At 41.4% G+C, this 26,989-nt stretch overlaps 2 protein-coding genes across 5 annotated transcripts; one reads left to right on the top strand and one right to left on the bottom strand.

Moving 5' to 3' along the window:
- Positions 1-26,989, bottom strand: LOC117780647 (cytoplasmic dynein 2 heavy chain 1). The gene is made up of 25 exons (XM_034617261.1): positions 26,372-26,989; positions 25,871-26,208; positions 25,478-25,562; positions 23,840-23,969; positions 23,306-23,769; positions 22,718-23,246; positions 22,231-22,654; positions 19,636-21,545; positions 18,738-18,954; positions 18,004-18,249; positions 16,839-17,489; positions 16,586-16,768; positions 15,102-16,015; positions 11,352-11,477; positions 11,152-11,286; positions 9,799-10,714; positions 9,612-9,731; positions 9,436-9,549; positions 9,278-9,380; positions 7,454-7,909; positions 5,917-7,240; positions 4,022-5,316; positions 2,102-3,501; positions 1,148-1,453; positions 1-317 (listed from the first exon to the last, which is right to left on the bottom strand). The coding sequence occupies exons 1-25, from the start codon at positions 26,406-26,408 to the stop codon at positions 36-38; spliced, it is 12,705 nt and encodes a 4,234-aa protein (XP_034473152.1). The 5' UTR covers positions 26,409-26,989; the 3' UTR covers positions 1-35.
- Positions 627-14,702, top strand: LOC117780648 (putative uncharacterized protein DDB_G0271606). 4 transcript variants are annotated; one of them, XM_034617263.1, is made up of 4 exons: positions 627-950; positions 8,659-8,802; positions 11,899-12,045; positions 12,375-14,702. In XM_034617263.1, exons 1-4 carry the CDS (start codon positions 933-935, stop codon positions 13,632-13,634), a joined length of 1,569 nt encoding a protein of 522 aa, XP_034473154.1. In that variant the 5' UTR covers positions 627-932; the 3' UTR covers positions 13,635-14,702. The 4 variants fall into 4 exon arrangements, with proteins under 4 accessions (XP_034473154.1, XP_034473155.1, XP_034473153.1 ...); XM_034617264.1 differs by having other exon boundaries at positions 8,656-8,802; positions 11,899-12,030; XM_034617262.1 differs by having other exon boundaries at positions 8,656-8,802.

Below are 26,989 nucleotides of genomic sequence, written 5' to 3'. Positions count from 1 at the left end.
TTGAATCGATTTTCTGGGATGAATTTGAGTAGATTTTAAAAGTCACTGACAATAAGCGCAGTTCCCGCCAAAAGAACTTGTTCCGCGGTGGCTCCAAATGATTGGACTTCCAGGTGACAGAGGAGCTTGTCCCGGCTGGCACGCGAGTACAGTGGTAAAGTGATTCTTTCATCCGAGTGTTGACTGTGATTAACGAACTGATCGATTTTCTTATATTTGTCGATTTTTGCACTGCTCTGACGATCATCGTTGATTTTGTAAGTGATGTAAAATGACGTCGAATCACTTGCATTTGTTGTCTGCGTGTCACCATCAAGCTGCACAATAAATAACAATTTATATTTGAATTTCAATTATTAAGTTAACTAAAAAACATCGCATTTTATTTAGACAGCAACCGTTGCTTAGCCTGTGCATGCACCAAGCCTAGAGTGTGCGTCAACTGACAGAAGCAGCTTGTCACAAACAATTTACAGACTTGACGAACCTTAACAGACTTGACAAGCACAGCTGCTCCACACTGTTAAAACATAAAATACTTGTGTGGAACTGTGCAACAATTGATCATAATTGTTAAAACAATTATATGAAATATTTATAAGTAAAGCACCTTAATTAAAAAATTAAAGTAAATAACCAAAAATTCGTGAAGTTATATGCTTAATAACAGTGATTTTGTGACATGGGCACTAAAAAATACTTGTGCCAATTAACAGTGCGCATAGCAATGTGCTGCAGCCCTGGCACTAGTTAACAGAGCGCCGGAATGTCAATCAAATAAACAAAAAGAAGCGGCGTGAAGAAAAAAGCGAAAAAAACTGCAGCGAAATCAATTCCCGAGTAACAAAAAAGCAAAACTAAATGTTGTAAATAAAAGTTATAAATTAAATACAAGTGTTAAACATAAAGAAGACAAGCTGGAGACGCATTTTATGGCCAAGATGGGCAAGGTAAGCGCAGAACGAGAAAAATGAAGCAGAGAAAAAAAGAAATAAAAGACAAAAGAGACAACGCTGAGTGACAGACAGACAGACAGACAGAAGAGACGGACAGCGAGACAGACGAAGGGACGGAAGAAGAAGGGACAATAACATACGCGTTGTTTGGAGTCGATATTTGTGGTTGTAGATACAAATGCGATATTTACCTTGAGCGGCGCCAGCTTCAACACTATGCAATTGTTCCCCTCGTCGCTCCCTCTCCCCTGGAGGCTCTGTAGTTGCAGTCGCTGCGTGGAGACGCCAAATTGCTGCGCCTGCTGCAACTTGAGACAGGCCAAGAGATTCTCGCAATTGTAGACATGTGTCAGATTGATTTCTTGCCCAAATCTTAGCTGCACTTGCTCCTTGTAACGCTGCTCAGCCGCCTGCGCACGCACCATCAAGCCCCGGAGATAATCCACAGCATTGTTGCTGCTCGATCCTGGCCAGAGTTTCTGCCAGGCACTGGGCACCTGTAAGACAGTTAGTGGTAGAGAGAGAGAGAGGGAGGGTGTAACAGAGATTGATAACCCATCAGTGTTGCCTTTTTAGCTATTAAATAGCTACTAGCTAGACTTGAATTTTGTAACTGCAAATCTAGCTACATATTTTTAATAATGAATTGACATCTTAAAACTCCGCAATTTTGAAAATAATGAATTGAAGAATTTTTCTAGATTTGCAGATAAATTCAATATATGCATGTACTTGGAAAAAATATTCGAAATATATAAATATTCTTCTCTTAAAACAGTACAAGTGCAATATTGGAATATTTGAATAGAAATAGTTTTGTTCAGATAGGAAAAAACTACTTAATTAGATATTCTTTTTTTTTTTGTAAATATATGAATACTACAATTCCCCATATCACAATATTTAATTTTAAAATAGTTTTTTTTATAAATTAATAATTTCTAATAATACCAAAAGCTAATGTCGATCTTCCTGTTGATATGCACAGAGCAGTGTTTCTATCATTTAAATTTTTATCCTGTAATCTGCATTTTTAAATTATGACTTATAAAAAAAAAAATGAATTTTGGAATTTTTAGCTATTTTTAGCTACCTTTTTTAATAAAATTAGCTAGAGATTCGGGCAACCCTGACTTTCCACTCACCTGCTGCTCGGCGAGAGCTTGCAGCGCCTTGGCCTCCACATCCAGTGGAGGATTTGCTGACGCCGTCGACTCCTTGAGCCAGCCGTGTAATTGCGAAAGTAATTGATGCACTGCTCTGTATAAAAGCGCGCCCAGTTGCAGCTCGGCGAGCACAAAGAGTTGCCAGGGCGAGGATGAATCCGTGCCCTTCACTTCCAGCACTTCCTGGGCTGTCTGCGTTATGCTGCAGTTATTAGCCAATTTGCGCCACAAGCTCAACAATGGTTTAATTTGTTGTTCCAGGCGTTGTCTAGAGTTTGTAGTAGACACTTCCCCGCCAGCTACTCCCGCTCCATAGCTTACTCCGCGCAGTTGTTTGATCACCAAACGTGCTTGCTCCATTTGCCGCTGCTTTTGCGCCTGACTTGCCAGTCCATACATACGTGGTTCATCCACATCCGGCAGCTTCTCCAGCGCCGCATAGTAGTCCTGTAACTGTCCGCTCGTCGGCATGTTGCTGGCCAATCCCAGAGGCAACCAGCGGTTGCTCAGCACATCTGCAGTACAAAACTGCGACAGATAACATCTCAGAATCTCCACATCCCTGTCATTATTAATTCTGCCGCCATAGGCCAAAGCCTCGCAGAGTCTCTGCATTAATGTCCAGTCGCAGCGTCCACTTGCGAGCTGTGCATCCAGCCAAGTTAATACGCCCAAGGCCGCTTTGAGATCGGCCTCACCAAATTCATAGTACTTGGACCAGCCCTGAGGAATATATTGGCGCCTCTGCTGCAGCACCCCCTGCAGCAGGAAAATTACCAAACGCATCTTCAAGCACTTGGCTGATTGCCTTTTGGCCAACTCCGGATCGAGGCTGGCGGCATAGTTCTGCAGCATGCGTTGCACCTGCTGCTTGAGACCACGTGGTTGCTCGTAGCGCACCTTGAGACACTTGTAAACTGTCGACTCACTGAATCCTTTGGTGGATTCACACAGCAGCCACAAGCGAAAGTCGGGAGATTTTTTAATTTCCCCCAATTGCCTTTCCATTTGTGGCAAGCATTCTGGCACCAAGTGCATATTCTTGATGCACAGCCATTGTCCCTCTGCCGCAGCTTGTTGCAAGGCCATTAGGGCGCGTTGCTCGCTGCCACGCCCAATGGCCAACTCCTGGTATTTCTGGGATCTCTTTAAGGCCACGCCACGCAGCTCTGTGGCCGGATCCAATTCTGGTTGACTTATCATCAAGATGGGTCGATCGCAGCTGCTTTGCTCCAGCAATTGTTGCACGCTCGGCTGTGTGGCAGCTTCAGGCGAGAGTCCCAACAATTGGCTGCTGGCCAAACGCAGCTGCGACAACAGCAAATCGGGCCGAAAGATTTGGGCCACAAGCACTCGATGAAACGGTGATGAAATGGCAGCTGTAAGTTGAGAATTTGAAGTTGATTTAAATCAGGGATCGTAACAATTATAATTTTTTAAAAAAAAGACTACAAAATATTACAATTTAAAATTTAAAATAAATTTTACTTGATTTAAATGAAAAAATAATGGCTCCATAAAATTGTTTATGTAAAAATAATTCATAATTTCAATACTTAAAATTTAATACAGTATATTATTGTATGATTTTCAAATCAAAATGAATTTAAAATAAGAGTTATTCAAGAATTTTTATATAAAGATTAAAATTAAACTATTATTCTCGGACTTAGGAATTTTAAAACCGGTTAGTTTACAATTCTGGAACACCCCCTAATGCTTTGTTATTATTTTGTAATTTTTTCAATTCAGATCGAGAAATAAAAATAATCCTTTAATTGGAAATAAAAATGTAGCCTTCTACAGCTTACATTTTTCGGGCTTGCCTTTTTTAAACTCATAACTGTTTAACCGTGATCCCTGACTAAAATGTACAAAAATTAATATTAATTTACTTACGCAGCACATCGTCCGTTTGCTGCTCGATGAATCCTCGCCACACATAATCCTTGTCTAGTTGAAGTTGCGTTCTCAATTCCGGCAGCTGTTGCAACAACTGTGAGAGCTTCAATTGCGAATCACGGCTCATGCAATCCGGGAAAGCTGCCAATTGATTGTTGCCTCCATCGGCACTGCCCATGAAATTGCTGACAAACAATTCCCATTCCTTGATGCCAAGTGCTGAGCCATAAGCCTGTCGACACACCCAGAGAGCCAATGCCAATTGATCCTCTCTCGTTGTGGCACGCGCCAGTTGCAAGTAAACACTTCTCACAAGACGCTCATATAATTGAGGCAACTCCTGACCACGCAACGCGCCCAAAAAGAGTTCGATATAAACCAAGGCGGAGAGTTCATAACCTTTTGTGAGGCCAGCATAAAAATCTGCCGCCTTGACGCAGAGTTCCCGGAGTGCTCCAAACTGTGAGAGCAACGTCTGCTTGACTTGACCACTTTGCTCCAAGGCGGCATCAATCTGTGCGCTGCTTTGTTTCACCTCATTGAGGCTGGCCAGGAGCTGCTCATTGCGTAGTATATCTCCCTCAGCTTTGGACAATTGCTCCAACAATTTATCTTGCAACACTTGACGCTGCTTGAGCAGCTCGCCTTCACGCTGGAGCAGCTCAATGCGTTGTTGCTCCAACGTGGGATTCTTCAAGACAATCGCCTTGGACAGCAATTGATCCGCCAATCCCGTGGCAGTCACTGTGAATCTTAAGAGATTCACGTGACCACACTGCTCCGGCGGCAACTCTTGTAATCGATGCGACTTACTGATCAACACAAGTTGAAAATCTTCATGTAGATCCACGAGTTTACTCCCCACCGCCAATTGACGTTTGTTAAACCTTACATAGATGTGTCCCTGCAGCAGCTCCAGCAACGGCGGACGCAGTTGCTCACAGTCCATGATGAGCAGCGTTTTGCCAAATCGCACAGCCAACTCCAATTGATAGCAAAGTCGTTCATTTCCTTGTGTGGTCAACTCACTCGCTCGTCCTGTGGCACGTAAATGCGCCGATAGCCATTGTCCGGCCGTCTGTGTTGGATCGAGGAGCAAGGGCACTGGGCAGCTGCCATAAGGCAGCGATAGCATCTCTCTGAGCAACGCAGCGCTCTCAATGATCTGTGCATCACGTGCCAGTCCCTGGCTTTCCCAGATAATCTGCTGCTGCTCCGTAACGAGAGTTTGACGCAGTTCGAAGTGCGATCCTGGCAGGCGAAACTCCAGGCTGAGGCGCTTAAGTGAAGCGCTGAGGAGAAAAAAGAGAGATTTCTTAAGATAAGCCAACTTTCGTAAGATGGAAATTCTAATTTTTTTAGAAAATTAAATTATTCCAGAGCATGTTTATTAAATTTTATTGTGAGCCTCATTTTCAAAATATTCACATTTACTAACAATTAAGTTTGCAAATCTAAAGAGACTCGCTCATATGCTAAAGAAAAAAGTTGCCTGGTGACAAAGGATTTTTTTTTATAAAAAGAAAAACATTTTTAAAAAATGCAACACTATAATTTTGACCAACTTAAATACTTTTTCAAAGATGTTTTTATTTTAATTTGTGGAAGATATCAGAGAGATATTATGATGATGATATGCCATTTATGCTTGTCTGTTGATCATAACTTGGTTTTAAATTGTTCAATTTTACAGTTAAAATATTTTTGAAAAAAGTATTAAATTAAGTCAGATTTTGGCATGGTAAGAATATGAGCATTTCAGGAAGGATTGTGTTAAGATTTATTCCATATCTGTGAAAACCCATATCCAGATATTAATCTAGATATGCTTCCATTATAAATCTTTTAGAGTAAAGATTAATCTGTCGATTTGTGTTATTCTTATTACTCACCCTCGCTGCTCCACGCCCCAACCCGCATAGTAAGTGATGGCCATAGCCAGAAGTAACATTTTCCCATCAAGCGTTTTGTGTGCTTTCTTCAACTCCGCGAGCTGCTCGCTCCAAGTGGCATACTCCGCACTTAGTTTGCCCACAAGAAGTTCAGCTGCCTGGAGTGTGGCTCCCGCCTCTTGGAGCTTCAGCTCCAGCACAGCTGCCTCTTGAGTGTACGTCTGCAACTTGGTCGACAGCTGCTTGACCCGCTTGTCCACATCATCCAAGCCGCTGGCCAGTTGCTCCATCTCATTCTCAGCCGCATTGAGATTATGCTGCAATTCGTTTTGTTCTCGTTCCAAGGGCTTAATGCTCTGGATGACACGGGCATAACGGACGCTGGCTTGCACCCAGGCTGCCAAAGGAGCCGCCGCTGCCGAGGCACGTTTGGCATTCTTGGATTCATAGGAATCTCCCTTCGCAGCGAGCAGACGCTCAACGGCCTGACAGTTCTCCGGGCTAATATGAGCGGGGTCTAGAGAACGTATATCCTCCTTTACGCCACGTTTGGCCAGAAAGGTCTTCATGCTGTTCCACGAGGTGTCCCTGATGCCCATGAGTCGCAGCACGCCTTCGAGGATGTCTCTCACCGCCTCCGGTGGAGCACGCAATGAACGTATCTCGGAGAGAGCTTCGGATTTAATTTGGCCCACTGCTGTGCTGGCTTCGGCTAGAATGGGTTTCACCTCAGCCAACTCCTGTTGAATCTCCCGCTGACGTTGCTTCAGTTGCTCACTGCTCAGCTGCGTCTGTTGCTTCAATTCCAACATGCTTGACTTCTGTTCATTTGCATTGTGCATCGTTTGCGAGATCATTTCCAGAGCATCATTCGCCAGCTGTCGCTTCTCTCCGAGAGCCTGCTCCTGTGCCGAGGCATTGGACTTGAGTGTGTCCACCAGACCATGGGCAGCTGCTAATTTATCCACTCCCAACTGCAGCTTTCCCAGTCGCTGATCAATCTCTGCTGCCGCATTGCTATACATGTGATAATAGCTGCTGATCAGTTGATAATATCGATGTGAAGGCTGCTCCCTTGGCAGCTCCTCCTCCACATCGGCAAAGTGACTACAGACGGGCACCTTGCCACGCCCCTTTCCTGCGCCCGCCTCATTCAGCTTCTCAATGTACTGCTTCGGCAGCATGGCGTGTGTTTCCCGCGATTCGGGACGCAAATAGAGCATGTCCATTTGGCGATGTAAAGCTGGACAGCTGTTGAAATACTCCGATAACTGTGGACTGCTCGGATCGAGCACCAGAATCAGATGCAGGTGCTCTCGTGCACCTATAAAAGGGAAAAGAGAAAGAAAGTTGTATGTTTTATAGTATTTATAATAATGGTTTGCCATGTACGAGGCTCAGTCAGTGAGTGAGTCAGGACAAAGATTCTTATATATATTGATAAAAACAAACAGTTTTCGGGAATCAAACCAACAACCAACTATTTTGTCTAAATTTGGATCTGTTCCAAGTTGATCTATTATCCTCTCAAACTTACGTTTCATAAAGTAGGCGCCCAGCGACTCCTGGTATCCTTCCAACTGTGCCGCCTGTTTTAAGGTGCTTGCCACTGATTCGAGATCATCACCAAATAGTTCCAAGATCTCGCTGCCCTCGAGCAAGGCCTCAATGGGTTTCAATATATCTGGCACATAGCTGAGCCAACAGTGTTCGATGAGGAGGTAACTCATCTGTTGCTCCAACGCGGCTGTCTGCATCGCCAGCTTTAGTTCGTTATAGAAATCGGTCAATCCGTAGTTGGAGTTACCTTGCAGACTCAGCACCTTGGCCTGTTGTAATGTGGCAGCTGCATAAATCGCATCCATGTGTCGATCTCCAGCCTCTGCCAGGATCAACAAGTGTGCATCGTTGCGGGACAATATTCGAACTACTTTCGCCGTCTGCTGCAACAGTTCCTCTGTAATGGGCGCTATAATGCTATAGCTTTCGGCATCTGAAGGAGTATAGACAATTTGAAACGATTTCAATTCCCGAAAAAGTTAAAACTATCAAATAGTCTAAAGAATTATCAAGAAATGTCCACTTTACGTACTTTATTTTATATATAGCCGAAAATATCTTGTCCTTCATTCTTCGTCTAACATATCATAGTGATTCGACCCATTTCAATTTGTATCATACTAAAACAAAACCCTCAAGTTTTTATTGACAAACAATGAGGAATGTTATAATATGTTTCTATTAAATAAGTTTAGTTTATAAGAAAAAAGTAAATGAATTTGAGAGAAAGCTACATTCTATATTAAAACGATTCGACTCTTTTCATATGTCTTAAACATAAAATCTTCAGAAAGAGAATCCACACAAAGAACTGTCGATAATCATAGCTAATGTATTCAGAACTATACTCATGAAAATTATTTTATCCATTACATAGTGTTTCAGACAGTTTCTTAACTCTCCAGCGATCTTTCACTAACATTTGCATGTTAAGAACTGCACTTTCTTCAATATTTCACGTACATTCGTAATTAAAAACTATTTCGGAGATTAACAAGTATCTACGCGCATCGTCATTGAAGTTGACTCCAATGGTATCTTGCATACATCCTCTAAGAAACTGATGATTACAAATTATACTTCAATCAATTTTTTGCACAATTTTTCTGCTTCAAATGTTTTATATCTAGCCGCAATATTTTCTGCTTTTTTTTCTACCCGTTCTTTCTGTACTTTCAGTGGATGACCCCCGAAGAGGAAGCACGCCAAAAGTTTATCATGCGGGAACGGGATCGGGAGAGAAAACGCATCAAACGCATGAATCCCGAGTATCGACAAATGGAACGAGAGAGGGATCGATTTCGCAAACAGACGCCAAGGCCCAGTGTAGTTATCCCAAATCATTTAAGCATATTCACACATACACACACACACATACCTACATTGTGCTCTTCTTCTTGTGCCTTTATTTTCTAATTCTCATCATTTGTTATTCGCATCTTAAATCAGCTAAAAGTCATTTTATAAAACAATGTACAACTTCAACTTCGATGCGCGTGACCAAAAAAAAAAAAGATGAAATTCCTATAGAAAAATGGACAGATTATCTTGGGGTAGAACATTTTCTATGAAGAACCACGATTACAGACAGGTCTTCCTAAATTCAATAATACATTTAATTTAAATTTGTCTTAGATAGGTATACATCAATTATTATATTGATTTTGCTTAGCTAAGGAAATTTGATTTTAAAAAGTTTAACCTTTTGGATAATAGACAGATATTCAACTAGAAAGAGCTTGTTATAATTTGTAAAGTACTTGGAGTAATTATCATCATATATCATCTAATTCCCACTTACTGCATATTGTGATCTGCCTTTGCACCTCCTCCAGCCACTCATCATGTGCCAATCCATGCAATTGTCCCTTCGACTTCGGGGACTTTGGAACAAAGTAGACTTTCTATACAATTAAATACAATTAGCAACTATGGATAGGCATTTATTAAAAACCTCACCTCCTTGCCAAAATATTTACGCATGGTCTGCTTGAGAATTGATTCAAATTGCTGCACATGCTCCTCGCAAGCCAAACGATCCTTAAACATCCCCAAAAGCTCGCAATTCAAAGCCTGCAAAAGAAGTCAAAGAAAAGTCAACTGACAATTGGATTAAATGAAGTTTAGCAAATTACCTCATTAAAGTTAGAAGGGGGATAAAAGATAAGCGACTCCAGTAATTTCATAATGCTTTTGGGGCTAAACTGATAATGAACATGATGCTGAACTCCAGAGGTTGTAAAAGTTGTCTGCAACTGCAACAGAGAAAAGCGAGTTAACAAAGACAGAGAGAGAGAAAGAGACCACATTTTGTAGAGTTACCTTTTCAAAGCACTCTATTAGACATTCGCTAACATGTTGCAAATTGATGTTACTGCCAGTTGTCCTGAAATGTCCGTTGAGCAGCGGCTCGAGGCGACACTGAACGATGGCCATCATATCGGAGGCTGTTGGTCGCCCGACGCGCACATATTGATTGATGGCCAAGTAACGTGGAGCAATTTTCAGCAAATTACCGCTAATGGACGCACAGATTTGCAATCCACTGACGGTTATCCATTCCAGATTGTCCGCATAGAAGCCTCCACGTTGCACAAGTTGCAACAGCAGCTCGACAATCTCACAGGCACCCCAGGCATCCAATTGACACAGATCCAGATTTTTCATAAAGAGCACCAAACGCGATTGCTTTGGTCGGTATTCACGTCCTCGCACTCCGCTCACTGTGACGCAGTGCGTCCTTAAGGTGTGGAGCACATAAGCAGCCGTCAGCTGTGTGGAGCAATTGATGCTGGCCAACTGATAACCTGAATGTTCCAACATTGCCTGTTGCAAAAGCAAAGTTTTACCCGCTCCACTTGGGCCGACGAGCATAAAGGGAGAAGCTCTTTCAGCTGGCGGCTCTAGCAGAGATCCAATTATATTCAAATATGATTTAACGTAAGCTGTAACTACTAGTTGACTGTCCCGCTCAGGTGGCTCTGTCACGCCCACCGCATACTGTTTTAGTGCGTTGCGTTGTGGCTCAAAGTAACTCAGCTCGGCGTGATTTGGTTGTGCCACATAGACATTCGCACGTTGCAACACCAACTGGGCGAATTCTCGCTGTCGCTCGCTAGGAATGTAGCCGAGGAGTGATCGTAGTGTGGCAGCTCCATACTCCTCAATTGATTGACTATTGTGCAACTGCAGCAACAGAGAGCGCAACAAACTGACTTGACTAATGCCAGGCATTTGACTGTCAAAAAGAGGGAAGATATTGAGAGAGTGATCAATCATTCAGTAAGAATGTAATGAATAGCAATTGTAAAAATTTTGTTAGTAATAGTTTCAATCAACAGGAGTTCATTTAATTCATATGATTTTGCTGTAAATTATAATTGATAAAAACTCCCTTACTTCGTATTATCATCCTATGTTAAATCGTATTTCGAAGGTGTATGAATATTAATTCAATTGATTGCATCTTAATTAATATCGTGTTAGCTTTCAAAGACTGTTGCTAAACTGTAACTTTTCATGATAAATTAATAACATACATCTAAATGTAATTAGTTTGAATATAAGCTAAAATATTTCTTGAAATAATTATTATAATATTTTGCTAACTTTGAACCTAATCATTACTCTTTGATTGGCTATATTTCAAAAACTCTTTTTGAAATCATTACTTACTCCAATAAGCGTTCGGTTTCTAGCCAATCGACTGCAATCTTAAAATTTCCATCGATATAGTTTTGTAGTAAATCTCCATAAGGTTCTTTAGTCAGCTCGTGCTTTAGTATTTCTTGCAATGGATAATAGTCGTAGCTATAAAGGAGTTGTAGGATCTTTATTGAGAGTTAGGTGATAAGATTTCTTGACTGAATACTCACCTCATGTTGACAATTCCCATCCGTGATATGGTAGCCGGGGAGGCGTGACGCACATCGTCCGTTTCGAATATAAAGTTGACATTGTTGCCGAACTGTATGCGCCAACCAGAGGGCAGTGTGAGGAGTCTATGCAAATGGAAAGAAATGATGCAAGAAGAAGACACAAAAAAAAAAAACAAAAATACACTCTTACTATACTTAGAAAACTTATTTTGATTTTTAAAATACTTTGCTATTGACATGTATATGTCTATTGGCTAGGAAACCACAAAAGAATTGTTAATGCTAACAGCGTCTGTTAATGTTACTAAAAGAGCGCCTAAAACGATAAAGAAAATCTTATGTTTGTTGACCCTGGGACAGCCTCAGACATATACATGCTCAATGTCGATGATATTCCTCTGAAAAGTAGATTATTTAAATAGTGCTCCTCATTTATCTTCTGTTCTTTTGAACTTGCCCAAACAAGAGCTCTCTCTGACTCTGTCTCTTTCACTCCCTTTGTATACCAACAAAAACAAAACGCTTCCCAATCTCTATCTTGCAGCTGATGACACCCGAGGAGGAGGCGCGCCACAAGTTCATCATGCGCGAGCGAGATCGAGAGCGAAAGCGAATCAAGCGCCTGAATCCCGAATATCGGCGAATGGAGCGCGAGCGCGATAGATTTCGCAAGAAGGCACGACGTGCTAACGTAGCATTTTTCCAATATTTCTAAAATATATTTAAAAAAAACTCACACACACACACTCATCTACATACACCTACACTCATTCCACACACCCACACATACCTTAGTTTTAAGTAGTTGATAGTTTGACCTGGGCTTGGGTTTCTGGGGACTCACTTAGTTTTCATTTGTTTTATAACACTTCTAAGACTGACCTTTGACCTTAGTTTCTTTTTCTACAATACTCCATACAGTTTACAATTGATGAACAATTACAAGCAATTGATTAAACCAGCTACGTTGTGCTTTAATAAGTTTTCCCCATTTTCTCTCTCTTCACATTGAACTCTTAGTTGACGCCCGAGGAGGAAATGCGTCAGAAGATGATACAAAGGGAACGGGATCGTGAACGTAAGCGTATTAAACGCATGAATCCGGAATATCGGCGCTTGGAGCAGGAACGTGATCGGGATAGAAAAAAAGCGCGTCGGGCGAATGAAGCGTTTCGACAATTGGAAAAGTTACGTGATAAGATTCGGAAGGAGCGAAAAAAGGGATTACTGGTGACGGATCCCACGCAATTGCCGCCGGAATTTGCGGCCATCATACCGCCAGTGCCTGTTGAGCCTGAGGTGATTATATCGACGCCGCAGACACAGCAACAACAACAACAGCAGCAGCAGCAGCAGCAATCATTGCAACAACAACAGCAGCAGCAGCAGCAACAACAACAACCAGCGACACACCTTCAACAACAGCAACAGCAGCAGCAACAACAGTTGGCGGCAGCTGCAGCGGCGGCGGCGGCAGCGCATCATCATCAGCATCAACGGCGCCGCAACATGTCGCATGTGCCAACAGCAACGTCGAGTCTCAACAGCGCGACGTTGACGCAACTGACGGCGGCAGCAGCGGCGGGAAATGCAGCAATGCATACGCCCACGGCGCATGCCACGCCCACGCATTTACAGCAACTGAATAAGCTGCAACAATTGTATCCACCGCCCAGTTTTGCACATCCCGCCCTGCCCATTGCCGGCGTCACGTTGATGCCACAACTCTGCCATCCGATCTTGCATCAGAACCTGGGTGCCACACTCTATGCCCCGCCGAATGGCATCAAGCAGGAGTACGGCCAGGATGTGAGCAGCCTAAGTGCAGCAGCCGCTGCAGCTGCCACAAGCTCGGCCTCCGCTGTGGCTGCCGCCCAGGCGGCGGCACTTGCCTCATTGCGTGGCAGTGGCGTGCAATCGGATGATCCCGATATGGCATTAAATCTGGAGCCTGAGATTATACTGCAAACGCCGTCGGATGTGAATCCCGCGCAGCAGCAGCAACAACAGCAGCAGCAACAGCATCATTTCAATGCACACCAGCAACAACAGCAGCAACAGCAGCAGCAACATCATCTGCAACAACAGCAGCAGCAACACTGCAACATGTTCCAGCACATGGCGCCACAGGCTCACATGCAACACATGCGACCGGCGCCATTGCCACCGCCGCCTTCAGTCGCCCTGCCACCACCACCACCAGCAACACATCAGCAACAACAACAGCCGCCACAGCCGCCGCCGCCACAACAGTTGCAACCGCATGCGCAACAACAGTGAGAGATTTCGACACAACTCGCCTTTAGTTTGTAAGCTCTCAACTAGCCACTCACACCACATACGCATTTCGGAGGTTCAGTTTTATGTTAATTTGTTTTTATAGAGAAAGAGACGGAGATCGAGAGAAAGAGTACTCACAGGTCGGAGTTAAGTGTGTGTGAACTAGTTCAATGCATCGAAAGCAAATTAACATTTAAATAGCTCAATTTATGCGAGGTTCATTTCATTCCGATATAGAATTTCCCGTGCTTTAAGCATTTTAGTAATTTTCCTTTATAGATCGGAGTTATCTATGTGTGAACAAGTGAAATGAAAGAAGCAAACATTAATGTTTAATTTGCTACAAAGCACTTTGAAATAGAATTGTCTGTGCTTCAAGCACACAATAACTGAATTAATTGTATTAAACCAATCCAACTCCAATACCCTCGCATAGATATAGTTATTGTCATTGGAACTGATATAGTAATTGAACAAAATTAGTTTAACATTTGTTACGTCCTTGTTGAGCATAAAATAATGCATTTGTATTAGTTGGAAGCAATCCTGAGTTTACTTAATTGTTTAAATTTTTGAAAGAACTAGTTCAAATAAACGCAAAACACTCCTACACGCACACACATACAAATTAAAACATATGCATACACACACCCTCCTATTGATATGTAAGAGACTCTTGAACGTCATTTTTAAAATGCCGTTACGTTGTGTATTACGTTAAGGTTACGTTACGTTATATTTTAGTGGGCTTCCCCTCATTTAATGTCATCAATAACGTATCCGCATTTCTATGTTTGTTTTTTATATGTATGTCTGTAAACTATTTTCTGTTCGGTAGCTAAGTGATAGGGGGATGGGAAAAGCTAATTGCCCATTCCGAACAATACAATACTTGCAACTTTAAGATACGATATGATATAATGATAATTGTACACCCATACGATATACATAAATATATATAATGAATGATATATATACATACATATAAGGCAAGCCGTAAATAATTATTACGAATTTATGCGCAAGTATGAGCAAAATATAATAGCAAAAGCTGTTGCTAAAATTTAATTAATATACTTTTTTATTGGGAAATCATGAGATTCGATTTTGTATGAACTGAGAAAAATATATATTACCATAGGCATTACGGATATCGAGATTTGTTTAAGAAACTTTAGTATTCTTTTATTGGAAAGTATAATTTAATGACCATTATGATAAATGTAAAGATTTCGATTTAAATTGGTTGGTATAAAATTTATCCGATTACAGAAATAACTTTTACTTTCAAAAAAGCTTGCTACGGACAATTTCAAATGCTACTCAAGGATCGATACGTCAAAAATTGGTGCATCAAAATTTATTTCGCGACTTTAAAAAAAATGGATTGGGATATCGAAAACTGTAGAAATGTTTGTTTTAAAGTAGTTTAACTGTACAGATAGATAGCATTCACAATTTACTTACTTATTGTCATCCAGCACCGAGTTTAATGCCTCTATCCACTCGGGATCAATGCTGCCATCACAGACAATCCACGAATGGACGTGACCTGGTTCCTGATTGACAACAACAGCTGTGTGGGTCAAGACGCCGTCTAACCATTGCCTGGTATCCGTGTCTAAGCGTCCGAGCAGCTGAACGCGACTCATCGACTTGGGACTGATGGTGTGGACCCGCAGTTGAGTCCCCAATGTTGCGGTCAATGCCTGACGAAGCAGAGATAGAATCGTAGACTTGCCGCAGCCGGGTGGCCCAACAAGGACAACGCCCATGCGCTTCTGGAGCTGCTCATGCAATTGCAATGCCTTCTCAATTTGTTTGTCATTGGAGCACAGTCCAAGTGACCTAAAGGCGGCAGACAGTGCTTGCTGCAGCGGTGTTGATGGCGCCACCGAGGTGCCAATTTCCGGAAACACATTTAACAGCAACATCTCAAAACGTTGGACATCATGTTGTGCCAACTTGGACATTGTTGATGAGCGCAGACATTGGACAACAATTCGCATTTCATCCTCTACATTTGCCGGGGGCATTGATTGATTTAGCGGCAATGCTGCCGCTAATTGCAACCGAAGTCCCTCGCCGCAAACGAGCAGCACCGTCTTCAATTCGCGGAGTCCCCAATCATAATGTCGCTGGGCGGATAACATTTTGCCACAAAGATCAAACAGCTCGACGATGCGTCCGGCAATATCTGCAGCAGCCGCAAATCCCTCCACAAACAGCATGACACGGGCAATCTCACCCGGCTCCGGCTGTTGCATAACAATGGGTCTAAACAGAGCTTGAATGTTGCCCGGCAGCTTTTGCCTGCCGCCATATTCACCTCCAGCTGGATTCAGGGTCACAAATATGCCGCAATGCTGGTTCAGTTGCACCTATCAAGCATTAAAGCATTATTACGCTTACAGTAGACTCTCGCTAATAGTAAAACTTCTTTCTATCTATCGGTTAGTTCAACTTTGTGATAGGATTTATTTCTAAAAATATTTAAATACAAATTAAAATCACTTATAATTTTATTTTCTTGTGTATTCTTTAATAAATCTCCATTAATTTGCACGGAAAATTAGAGCTTTTTAATATTAACGATTATTTTAATCGTTCGCTTTTCTCTTGTAATCGCCTAATGCAATTTTAAGAATAACAAAAAACGAAATTTTTTATTTGTTAAATTTATAGTATTATGTGTTATTCCTCCTTTTCTTTATTTAAGCAATAGTAAAAAGAGTCTCTGAGTTAATTAGCCATCCCTTGAAGTTTCATTTCTGAACAAAATTAAATTTTTTTAATTTTAAATTTTAGCTTCTACTGTAAAAAAATAATGTGCAGTAATATATAGAACAATTTTTTTTCAATAAATTACTAAGCAGTTGAAATATCCTAGAGTTTTAGATTGCAAGTATCCACTGTATAATAGATCATTGGTCAAGTGGGCAATTTCTCACCTTTCGCTCGCCAATTTGCACAGCGTCCGCCTTGTCCTTGAGGGCACTTTGAATGGGCTGTATGAGCATAGATATGGATGATAGAGTAGCCTCCTGGAGCCTATTGAACTCATCAAAGCAACCCCAGGCGCCGCAACGCGCCAAACCGGTAAGGATTAGACTCATCGATTCGGTGTCCACATTCTGCAAACAGAATACCGATGACATAATGACAAATTGAACAGAGAAAGCTTCCATTTCCACCTCCGCTCACCTCATCACAATTGAAAACCAACACGAGACGTCCAAGCATGCCACCCAATGCCTTGACACACTCGGTTTTCCCGGTGCCCGCTGGACCAAAGGGATTACCCCCAAGACCCATGTGCATGGCCTGTGTGAGAATGAGATAACACTTGTGTGTCAACCGTGTGTGGACCAGCTTGTTGGCATGCCCCAGAAATTCGTAGGCGTATTCAAATTCAGCATAAACCATTCGAACCAAAACCTGTCGACCATCGTGGTAATATCGCAGTTGACTTAGCCAATGCCAGTCTGTGGCATGCATCACATTATGGCTTTGCAAAAGCTCCACAACACTCTCATAATGTACCAGATCCAGAAGCAAGGCACTCAGCTTAAGGCATATCAAACTGCCGCCTTTTGTACGCTGCTTTATCCCCGCCAGATGAGATATTTCCGCTTTAAGCTGTTGCTGCAATTTTCCCAACGACATGCTGCCAATCGCTTTTTCCGTCTGCTTTGTAAAGTGCAGAGCTCGCGATGTGGCAATAACTTGGCTAACATAACGTCCTAGTAGCTCCTCGTTCAGGTTATCACTTGATCCGTTTGTGTTGTTGTAGCACTCGTAGATCTGAGAGCGCAGCGCCTCCTTCACGGCAAGCACAAGTTCGTTGAGCCAACGCTGTCGAAGAGGAAGCAAATTATGCGATTACTTATAAGATTGAAAGGGTATACCGGAGGATGCTCATAGCTCACTTAAATCATTTACCTTGTGTAAGAAGACTTATATTTAGTATATAATAAAGAAATGGATATCTACACTCCCCCCAAACAAAACTGGAACATTTCTTAGATGTACACGTGCAATTTAAGAGAACATTTTTGTTATCTTATCAGAAAAATACCAAGATTAAAGTATAAGACTGCATGTTGATAGGACAAAATAGTGGCTCTAAAATATCATTATCAATATAGATATATAGATACACAAAAATTTGTTTCAAATGTATCAATTTTTTTTTCATTTCCATTTTTAAATCTTTTAAATCCCTAACTTTTAATAACTTGGAAAGCGGAATTGGAGTTCTTAGAGATTAAGAAGTAAATCATTGTGATTTGGTTTGCCTTTTTAAAGATAGCGGTTTTTATCAACAAATTCAGTCACCTCCTTCAGGTAAAGCGGGATTCACACTCACCTCAATGTCACCGGTCATGTCAACAGCTTGACTTAGTTGGAGCTTATCGCCATCGGCGCTGTGCACGGCCAGAATTCTATAGTGGCCTCCATTAGGTGCCTGCTCAATTGCCAGACTGTGGCAGCCTGGAAAGAGTTTGCGTATGTGACGCTGTATAATATCCGCATCCTTGGCCGCTTGACCCAGCAGCTCCAAAAGATCATCATCACCCAGAAAGTAAAAGCGCGGAAAGGAATTTCGCTTGTCCTGCAAATATAAAGTGATGTATATCCAAACTTTAAATCGAGTTAAAAATAAATACGAAAAATCGGACTATAATACATCAAGCTACAAATATCGAGTTTTTCCAAAACAATTTTCAAGGGGCAAGTATGAAAAAAAGACAGTGGTGAAATAAAATTGAATTTTCCAATTTTGATTCGGAATTAGAGGTCAAATGATAATAAAATTTACATTCCGCAAGAAAATCGGTTGACAAAGTTATACCGGGTTGAAAGTTTTGAAAAAGTGTTAAGTGGAAATTATGCAAAAAATAAAAAAAAATGGACAGTGAGCGAAAAAAAAAACTTTTTAATTTTGAGGCAGAATCAAACTTTAAATTATTCAATTAAAAACGATTAAGTTAGCTCGAATGACTCTCAAAAAAAAACTGAAAATAGTTAAAAATCGCTTTTGCGAAAATCGAACAGCCGATTTTTCAATGTATTTCCTTGTATCATAATCACTTTCTTTACCGTAATGTAGCTCATTAGGTTCTGCTGACAACGGGCCAATTGGGTTTCCAGTGCATTGACTATGGTGTTTATGTTGTTAATTTTCAGCAGTGATGTTACCCGAGAATCCATTTGAATCTCGCGCATGACAAACCGAAAGTCTTTGTCAATGCGTTTAAAAAGAGCATACTCCTGTTGAAGAGTGCCAGCTCCGAAGACGGGCTCCAAGTAGACCCAGCTAAGAGAGTGGGAAAATGGAAAAAATAACGCCGACACCAACAATTATTATTTAACTGAGAAAATTTTAATAATGTTGAAAATACAAAATTAATTTACTATAAGTAAAAAAATAATAAATTTTAATTGATTAGTAAAAAATATAATAAGAAAATGTTAATCAAGGGAGGCATACAGGTGTGTTCCTGAAATCTCTAGAGTTTTTGAAGAGAATTGCTTTTGAAAACAACCGTTCGAAATGGCGGTGTTCCTCAAATGTCAGAGATTTAGTTTTTTCGAACATATTTTCGAAGTCTAAAAAATTGGGTTTCTTCCAGTTTCAAAAACATTTTAAGTTGACAAATATTTTATATAATTTACAAAATTAAAAAACATCGATTTTATGCATTTTTATTCAAATTAAATATTAATTTAGTTAAATTCAATAATTACTTCAATTGTGAAATCTCTCAACAATTTTTTTGACATTTGAAAGCAATGCTTGCTTGTTTTCAGGAGCGCCAACAATTGATTTTGGGTCGCTTTGGCGCTGTTAGAGATTTGTAGAATACCTCTGGTTTAAATGTTTGTGTATAGATTGAATGAACAATAAATATTCCGTTGAGAGCTGGAGCTCAAACGGAGCCATCTCAATTCAGCTAACATTAGTAATATATAACTATATGAATATTTATAAGCTCACCGTCTCTGGGAATGACTCAAGCTAGTGAGTAGCACATCGAGAGTATTGAGACGACTCTCCCAAAGTCCAGCTTGATCGGAGAAACTGTCAAAAGATGCTGAGTTCTTGGCCGATTGCAGCAACGATTGATTGTCGCCAATCTTGTTGAGCACCTCCTGGTAGTCCTTGATCAGGAACACAGCCTGTCCGGCTGAGTCCGTGCGTTCAATCAGTTTCAACTGCGCAGTAACTGACCATTGATCGAGTTCCACGAGAGCTTGTCTCACAATTTGCTCCGATGCCGCCTGCCGCACAATGTTGCCAATCTCTGGAGCGGCTGCTTGCAACGCATCCATGTCCTCCAAGATGTCCTGCAGCTGTATGGCATGCAAGGGCTTGGATTGACTGCGATGCAGGAGCTGAAAGAAGCGTGCCCAATGACGTTCACTCAGTGCATCCGACTGGAGTTGCTGGAGGATTGGCAATGCCGCCTGCAGGCGTTCCACTTGCTGGCGAATACGCTTCGATGGCAGATCAATGGAGGCGTGAACAGAGCCTTCCCATTGGGCAATGAACTCGTTCAACACGTAAGGTCGTCGTCTATAGATTGCCCACTCCTCCTGCAGAATTGGCTGCAGTTCTCCAAGGAATGAATCGTAGACTTGCCACTGCTGCGATTGTTTCTCCAACTGCGCATCGATCTCGGCAAATGGAGCAAGTGCATCCTCGGGGAATTCCATGTTGAATTTGATGCATTCATCCAGGAGCTGCTGCTTCTTCGCCAGCAACTGTTGCCAGTGGGAACGTCGCTCCTTGAACAGCTCGAGACTGGCATTCTCATTAGCCTCCAGCTCGGCAATTGTGGATTCCCAGCGTAGCAGAAACTTGTCCGCCTCGTTGCGCAAATTCTGAAGCTGTGTGTGTGCCTGCGTCTTGATCATGTCCACCTGGCGTTGCAATATGACCGCGTGATTCTCCAGCAACGGCTGCAGTTGCTCCCACTGCAACATGATGGCGGCCAAGGCTGTGACACGTTCCTTGCACCAGCCCGCCAAGCAGGCATCCTTATCCCTGACCAACTCCAAGGTGCCGCTAATCTGCGGCAATTCACTCATTATCTTCTCATACTTCATGCCGGATTGACTGATGCTGCCCTCGTCCATGGGCACATTCTGGAGGAATTGCAAAGCATTCTGCAGGAATTCCTGAACAGCGCCAATATCATTCAATATCGAGGTGCGCAAACTGTTGGCCAAAGCCTCCCAATATCGTCGGCTGAGATACTCAATGTCCGTGCGCAATGGCAGCACATTGATGACAATGCAATCGATAGATTCCTCGGATTGTTGCAGCTTCGCCAGTTGTTGACTGAACTGTTTGCAGGCACGGAAATTGCGATCCCAATCGGCGGCTTCATTCAGGTGAATCCCACATAGCTGTTCGACGTCCACACAGCCCAGCGCAATCCAAGGTAACCAAATACTCTTGAAATCCTCCAGCTTATCGAACAATTCCGCTGCTCGTGCATACAACGGTCCAAAATGATGACGATTCAATGTAACCATGGATTGAAACAACACTGAACTGTGCTCGGAAAGACCATGAAAGTTGCACGGTCGCTCGATAAAACGTCGCAGCTGGGAAAAGTACACTTCCCGTATCTCCTCCTCCGGCGGACTGTAGCAGAGTTCGCGTTGCCTTAAAGTCAGCTTGATGTGTATGTCCGGCAGTTTGTTGTTCATGTCCAGAAGGCCGAGTATATATTGATACTCCAGCACTTTGTAGAGCTGATGATCCCAGTGCAGCTTGAAGGCATCGAGATTGGAATAACCTTGGCGTTCCAAAGTGGCAACCAGCTCCCGCAAATGACGCAGCTCATCCTTCCACACTTGGTTTTGGGTCAACAGATCGGTTCCCATGAGTTTCAAGACCTGTAAGCGGAATTTGAAGTAATTAAAATGAAGACTGTAGACCTTTCAGATTGTACCAGTTCGAACTAGACAATACATAGAAGGCCTTGTTTAGAGTCTCGGTTCAATTTTTATGAGCAAATTATTAAAAATTTCATAAGTTTTTCCATTTTTTTTTTTGATTTATCAAATATCATATCAAGACAATAATAGTAAATCAATCATACTTCAGCTTAAAAAAAATATTTTTTATTTCGCCAATCATTTTTGTTAAATATGAACAATTAAAAAAATATATATTGAGATATAAATTTCAATTATTATCTACTTATATTCAAAAATATATCTCATATTCATATGCTTCTACTTTACTGCATTATCATTTATCATGAAAACCAACTAATGCATTTTTATGAATATTAAAAAAAATTTTTTGTCGTGCCTATAATGATTATTTTTACATCTTAGTTAGCATTGAAAAACATAGAGCTGATGGAATTTAGTTTCAGAAGCATTAAAAAAAGGGGCTGTAACGAAATTTGAAATAACTCAAGCTAATGAAATAATTTTTAATCATAATTAAAAATTAAAAGTAAAGAAAATGCCAATAAAATAGCTTTTATAAAATTAGACCTAACGAAAAAATTGTTAATCATAAGTGAAAGTAAAAAAACAATACAAAATTTCTAGTGCCCGATATACTCACCGTACGCTTGGCCTGCTCATGATAGCCCACCAGGAGCGTATTGTCCGCGGATAGCTTGGACACTGCCTCCTGCAACGTGTTGACGTAACGTTGCACGGAAGCCTCGTCCTGCCAGGCGACTGTCTCGCTCTGCACCAGACGCTGCAGCTCCAAAGCATTCTTAAGCATAATGGGTCTTTGACAGGGAATCATGCGATCCCCAATTGTATTGTGGAATGTGGCAATCTGTTGCAGTCGGCGAGCATAACACATGTACTTGGCTGCATGTGTGGCAGCTGAACGCAGCTCAAGGGGCACATTGTAGCCGAGATTCTCAAACTCGCGCACATCCTGGCAAAAGGTGACGAGCTTTGGATTAAAAGTAACGCGCATCAATTGACGACCTTCCTTCTCGAACTTGACAACGGCCTGATCATCGCGTAGCCTGAAAACAATGAAAACAATGAATACATTTTAATTTTGCCTCCATTTCCAGCAAGAATCGCACCTTAACTCTCCGCTTTTGACGGCCGTTGAGCATTGTCCCGCCCAGATTTCGAAATTGGTGCGCAGCAGCGATTCAGTCTCCTCCTTGATCTCCTGCACCGCCTTGTTGATCTTATCGAAGCCATCACGTCCGCTTATCAAATGGCTGACCTTCTCAATCTCCTGTATCTGATATTGAACGACCTTGAGCCAACGACACTCGTTGCAAATGACCGAAAGGTGACCCGTATCGGGCTCCATATTCGTGTCCGTCATGGCCTTGCGCAGATCCTGCAGCAGTAAATGCAACGATTGCAAAAACTGTTCCCTTTCAATGGTGAGCAGTTCCAGAACGACAGGCCGTTGTATGAGCATCTCGTACTTGGAGAATATATAGATGACCTGGCGTGGATTGCTCAAATGATGATGAAGTTGAGCCTTCAAGGCGGCGGCAATGCGTTCATCAATTGGTTGCAAAACCTGCTCAAAATGCTGCACCGCCTTGTGCCACTTGGCCTGACCCGTTGGAGAGGTGTCAAATATATTGAAATCTAAATAAAAAGCTGATTAATAAGAGTCAACTATGGATGGTGGTAGCCTCTCTACTGACCACTAAAGGCAGCCTGCTCCTGAAACATCTCCTGCAGCTCGGCATCATTGAGCAGCGTGGCAATTTGCTTATAGAGCTGCTTTATGTTGCGAATCTCGCCAAGACGATCCTTAAATTGTTGACCACGTCGTGGCAAATGTGGGTCCCCGACCCAAGGATGCTTGACATAGTTGGGCCAAAAGAGTCGCGTCAATGAATCGCACAATTGCATCCAGGCATCCACCGTGTCCATGCATTGACTCATCAGATTATTAACATGATACGAACCGAGGCTCCAAATGTCCTCGGACAGCAACTGCACCAGACACGCCTCCAGCAATCGATTCCCCATAATGTCCAGCAAATCAGCCATTCTTTGCTGTGGATAATTGTAGGGCAGTCGCCACAGCTCGTCCAGATTGTTGTGGGCGTGGTCGAGGAACTCCTCAATTCGATTCGTTGAGTTGCCGCCATTATCAATGGTGCTGTGTGTGATTGTGCATTAATTAATTTGTAATTAACTTGTAACTTCATCATTTTAAGTATATCCCTTACCTGATTTTCTGCTCAATCTTCTCCAGCACGCCAATAAAAACCTGCGCTGTCTCACGATCCAGACGCGAACTTGACTTTTGGCTCAGCTTTTGCTTCCAGTATTTAATTTCGTCCTTGATGCTCGTAATGCCTGTGTTAATAAGGACATGATTACATTTTACGTTGCAATTGTCAGTGTTGGGCCAAGTAACTGAATTTTAATGCATTTCTCATTGCATTGCAAAAACGTAATGCTAATAAAAAAGCTTTACATTAACATTGAAAAAAACAACTATTTTTACTTCAGTGATAAAAAGAAATTTTCTATTTTGACAATTCCGTTAAATGGCGGTAATAGCTAATGTCAGTGTGACCCCAAGAATTGAATATCAAACATATATAAATATTGCACTTTATCTATCGATAAGTCGATAATTATCGTGTGCATTGTCGAGGACAGTGATGCCAATTTGGCCTTTTTCGGATAGATTTGTCCTATTTTTAACTCCTTCAGCCGGGAAAAATCTCAAACATCCTCTTTCCGAAAATCTGTCCTTTTTTAGATCGTGTTCTTCGAACCAAAAAAGATTCTATTCTGCCAATTTTAGGAGAACTTCAGATCGAAAACGACATTAAAGCGAAAATAGATTCTCAATATGCAAATATTCACCCAATAAAATGGAAAAATTTTGAAAATACGAAAAAGTTTTAAACCGAAGCTAAAGAATATCAAGACTCGGCAGGCAATAACTCTTCTTTGGAACTAATCACTTATGCTCTGACCGTATTAGTATTGCCTTGGTCCAATGTAGAAGAAGAGAGGGTGTTCAGCCAAGTTAATTTAGTAAAAACAAAATTAAGAAACCGTCTTGAAATAGGAACGTTAAATGCTATTTTAACCATAAGGTCAATGTGTATATAATACAATTATTCCTATATATGTATATTTTATCTTCTAAAGATTGGGATTTCGTCGGCACAAGTCTTGTTGACATCTTCATCAATTCCCTGACAAACACCTAAAGCAAATTGGAACCAAGGTGGCCTATGATTTAAGAGAAAAGGCCGAAATGAAAATAATCTATTTATTTTAAAAAATATTTGTCCTATTTTTTATTATATTTTCTATTTTGAATTCTGAATTCTCTGTTTTTTTGCTCGGTCTGTCCTATTTTTCCGAAATATAGCTGGTCGAGCACGAAAATTAGTTTGCGCACTGCGCAGTTTAGTTAGCTTTGTTGTTTTAGTGACCCTGAGCATGATGAAATTATAAGAAGGTGATTACTTCGCTCTCTTTCGGGGCCACGATTTTGCTGTCAGCACTTAAAATTTCATCATGATCCTGAGATCACAGAGAGCACATTTGTGCGATATCAAAGTGATGCTTTCTCTTGTCGACATAGTGAAGAAATTCAATACTCGTAATCTTGATTCGCTTTGTAGAGCGACTTTTTGCAACTAGAAATAAGTTCGAATATTCTAATTGGAAATAAAGTCAGTGTAAGTCGTCTAGTGGAATAAATCAATGTGCAATGGCAATTGTGTGTGAATGATTTGGTAAAAGGTTCGTGGGGAAACCTGAGCATTCTTAAAAAAATCAACTAGTAATATTAGATTTCGTGCAACGTGTTTATAAAAATTGTTTATTGGAGCACTTACCACTTTGTGGTAATCCCAATGTGGAACCCAACGAGACATGCAAATTCTCCAGTAGACCGCTCAGTTCCGGACTGTATTCGTTGCGCTGGAAGGGAGTGAACACAAATTCAAAAGTAAGTAGATGATGAAGTAGAAGAAGAAAGCATATAAAAATATTGAGAAACAAATTACGTTCGTTGGCAAGCAACTATAATCGACAAAATGAAATTGCAAAAAGAATTGAATTATGTGCAAATGCGATTAAAATTCTGCAGCTGCATCTTCAGAAGAGCAAACAGCAAAATAATTTAAGCCGGTTCTGGAATTACTGAGAACTACAAGCAATATATGCACACACTTTAGTACACATATACGAATCTGAATCTGAATACGAACTATACACATGCAACTTACTCGAGCTGTAGCATGGGGAGAAAAGACACGTGAAACGGAATTGTAAATGGATTTAACCAGGCCACCCTCCAGTGTTAATATGCCCAACAGTGGTTCGCCTGCTGCACCGCCTGCACCACCTGAGCCACCTAAACCACCGCCTTGTCCCACCTGCGGCACCTTGTAGAAAAGCAAACAGACTTCCTCGTTGGGTATGCGATGCTGAAATTTGATTTTGTCATCGGATTTATTATGCACGGCCGAGATAACCGTGTGCTCCTCATGCTCTAGAAACTCCAATATAGTCGCTGTTTGCTCATCCAATTCCGTGCCTGGAATGCGAGCTGCAAAGTACTCAACTGAACGACCGGATGGGAAGTAAAAGAGCATAAGAACATAGAGAAAAATAATAATTTTATAGTTTGATGTGTTGTAAAACTGAACTTATAGTGTAATCGCCTATTGATATGTGTCCCACTAGGTAATAACTTTCTATTTCCTTTTCCACTTTCTTTAATTTACCGGATGTGTTTATTATGAATTTAGTACGCTGACTCATATTACAAATATTGTTTTTTTATTGTTTAAAGACTTTTCTGCGCTTCACTTGCTGCACTTTCAGTTTTAACTAAGGTTCTTTCACTTTTCCCCAAAGTTTCTTTTGCTGAAACAATCCAGTTTGTTGTTCCTTTCGGTTGCCCAGGGCAACGGCAAATGTCGTTGCTAAGGATTTTACAGTTGTGGCTTTCTATTTCCATACATGTTTTTTTCTCATGTTATTGTTTGTCTGTGCACCTGTTGTTTTTGCCTTGGGCACGTGTTTTCTGTAATTCGAATAGTTGCCATGGTGTGGAGGCAACTGTGAAACGTGTTTAGTGTTGTCCACTTTTCTTGCATCTGGCAACATTACTTCAATCTTGTCCCAGTGCCTGCTAATGAAACAGAGCATATCTCTTTCATTCTTTCCCTTGCTTTTTCAGAGCACTAAAAATGCCTCAGCAAGTTTATATCGTTGAATGCCCATTAATTAAATTGTACGGGCGTGCTCAGTTGTGGGATAAAGACGGAAACCAAGTCAGGACACGGGCATCATGGAACTTTATGGCTACGTCAGAGTTGTAAACAGCAACTACTCGTACA

This window comes from Drosophila innubila (assembly GCF_004354385.1).
Source record: "Drosophila innubila isolate TH190305 chromosome 2L unlocalized genomic scaffold, UK_Dinn_1.0 4_B_2L, whole genome shotgun sequence".
Classification (NCBI taxonomy): domain Eukaryota; kingdom Metazoa; phylum Arthropoda; class Insecta; order Diptera; family Drosophilidae; genus Drosophila; species Drosophila innubila.
The sequence above is the reverse complement of the archived record's forward strand: the minus strand, read 5'-3'. Positions and strand labels throughout refer to the sequence as shown.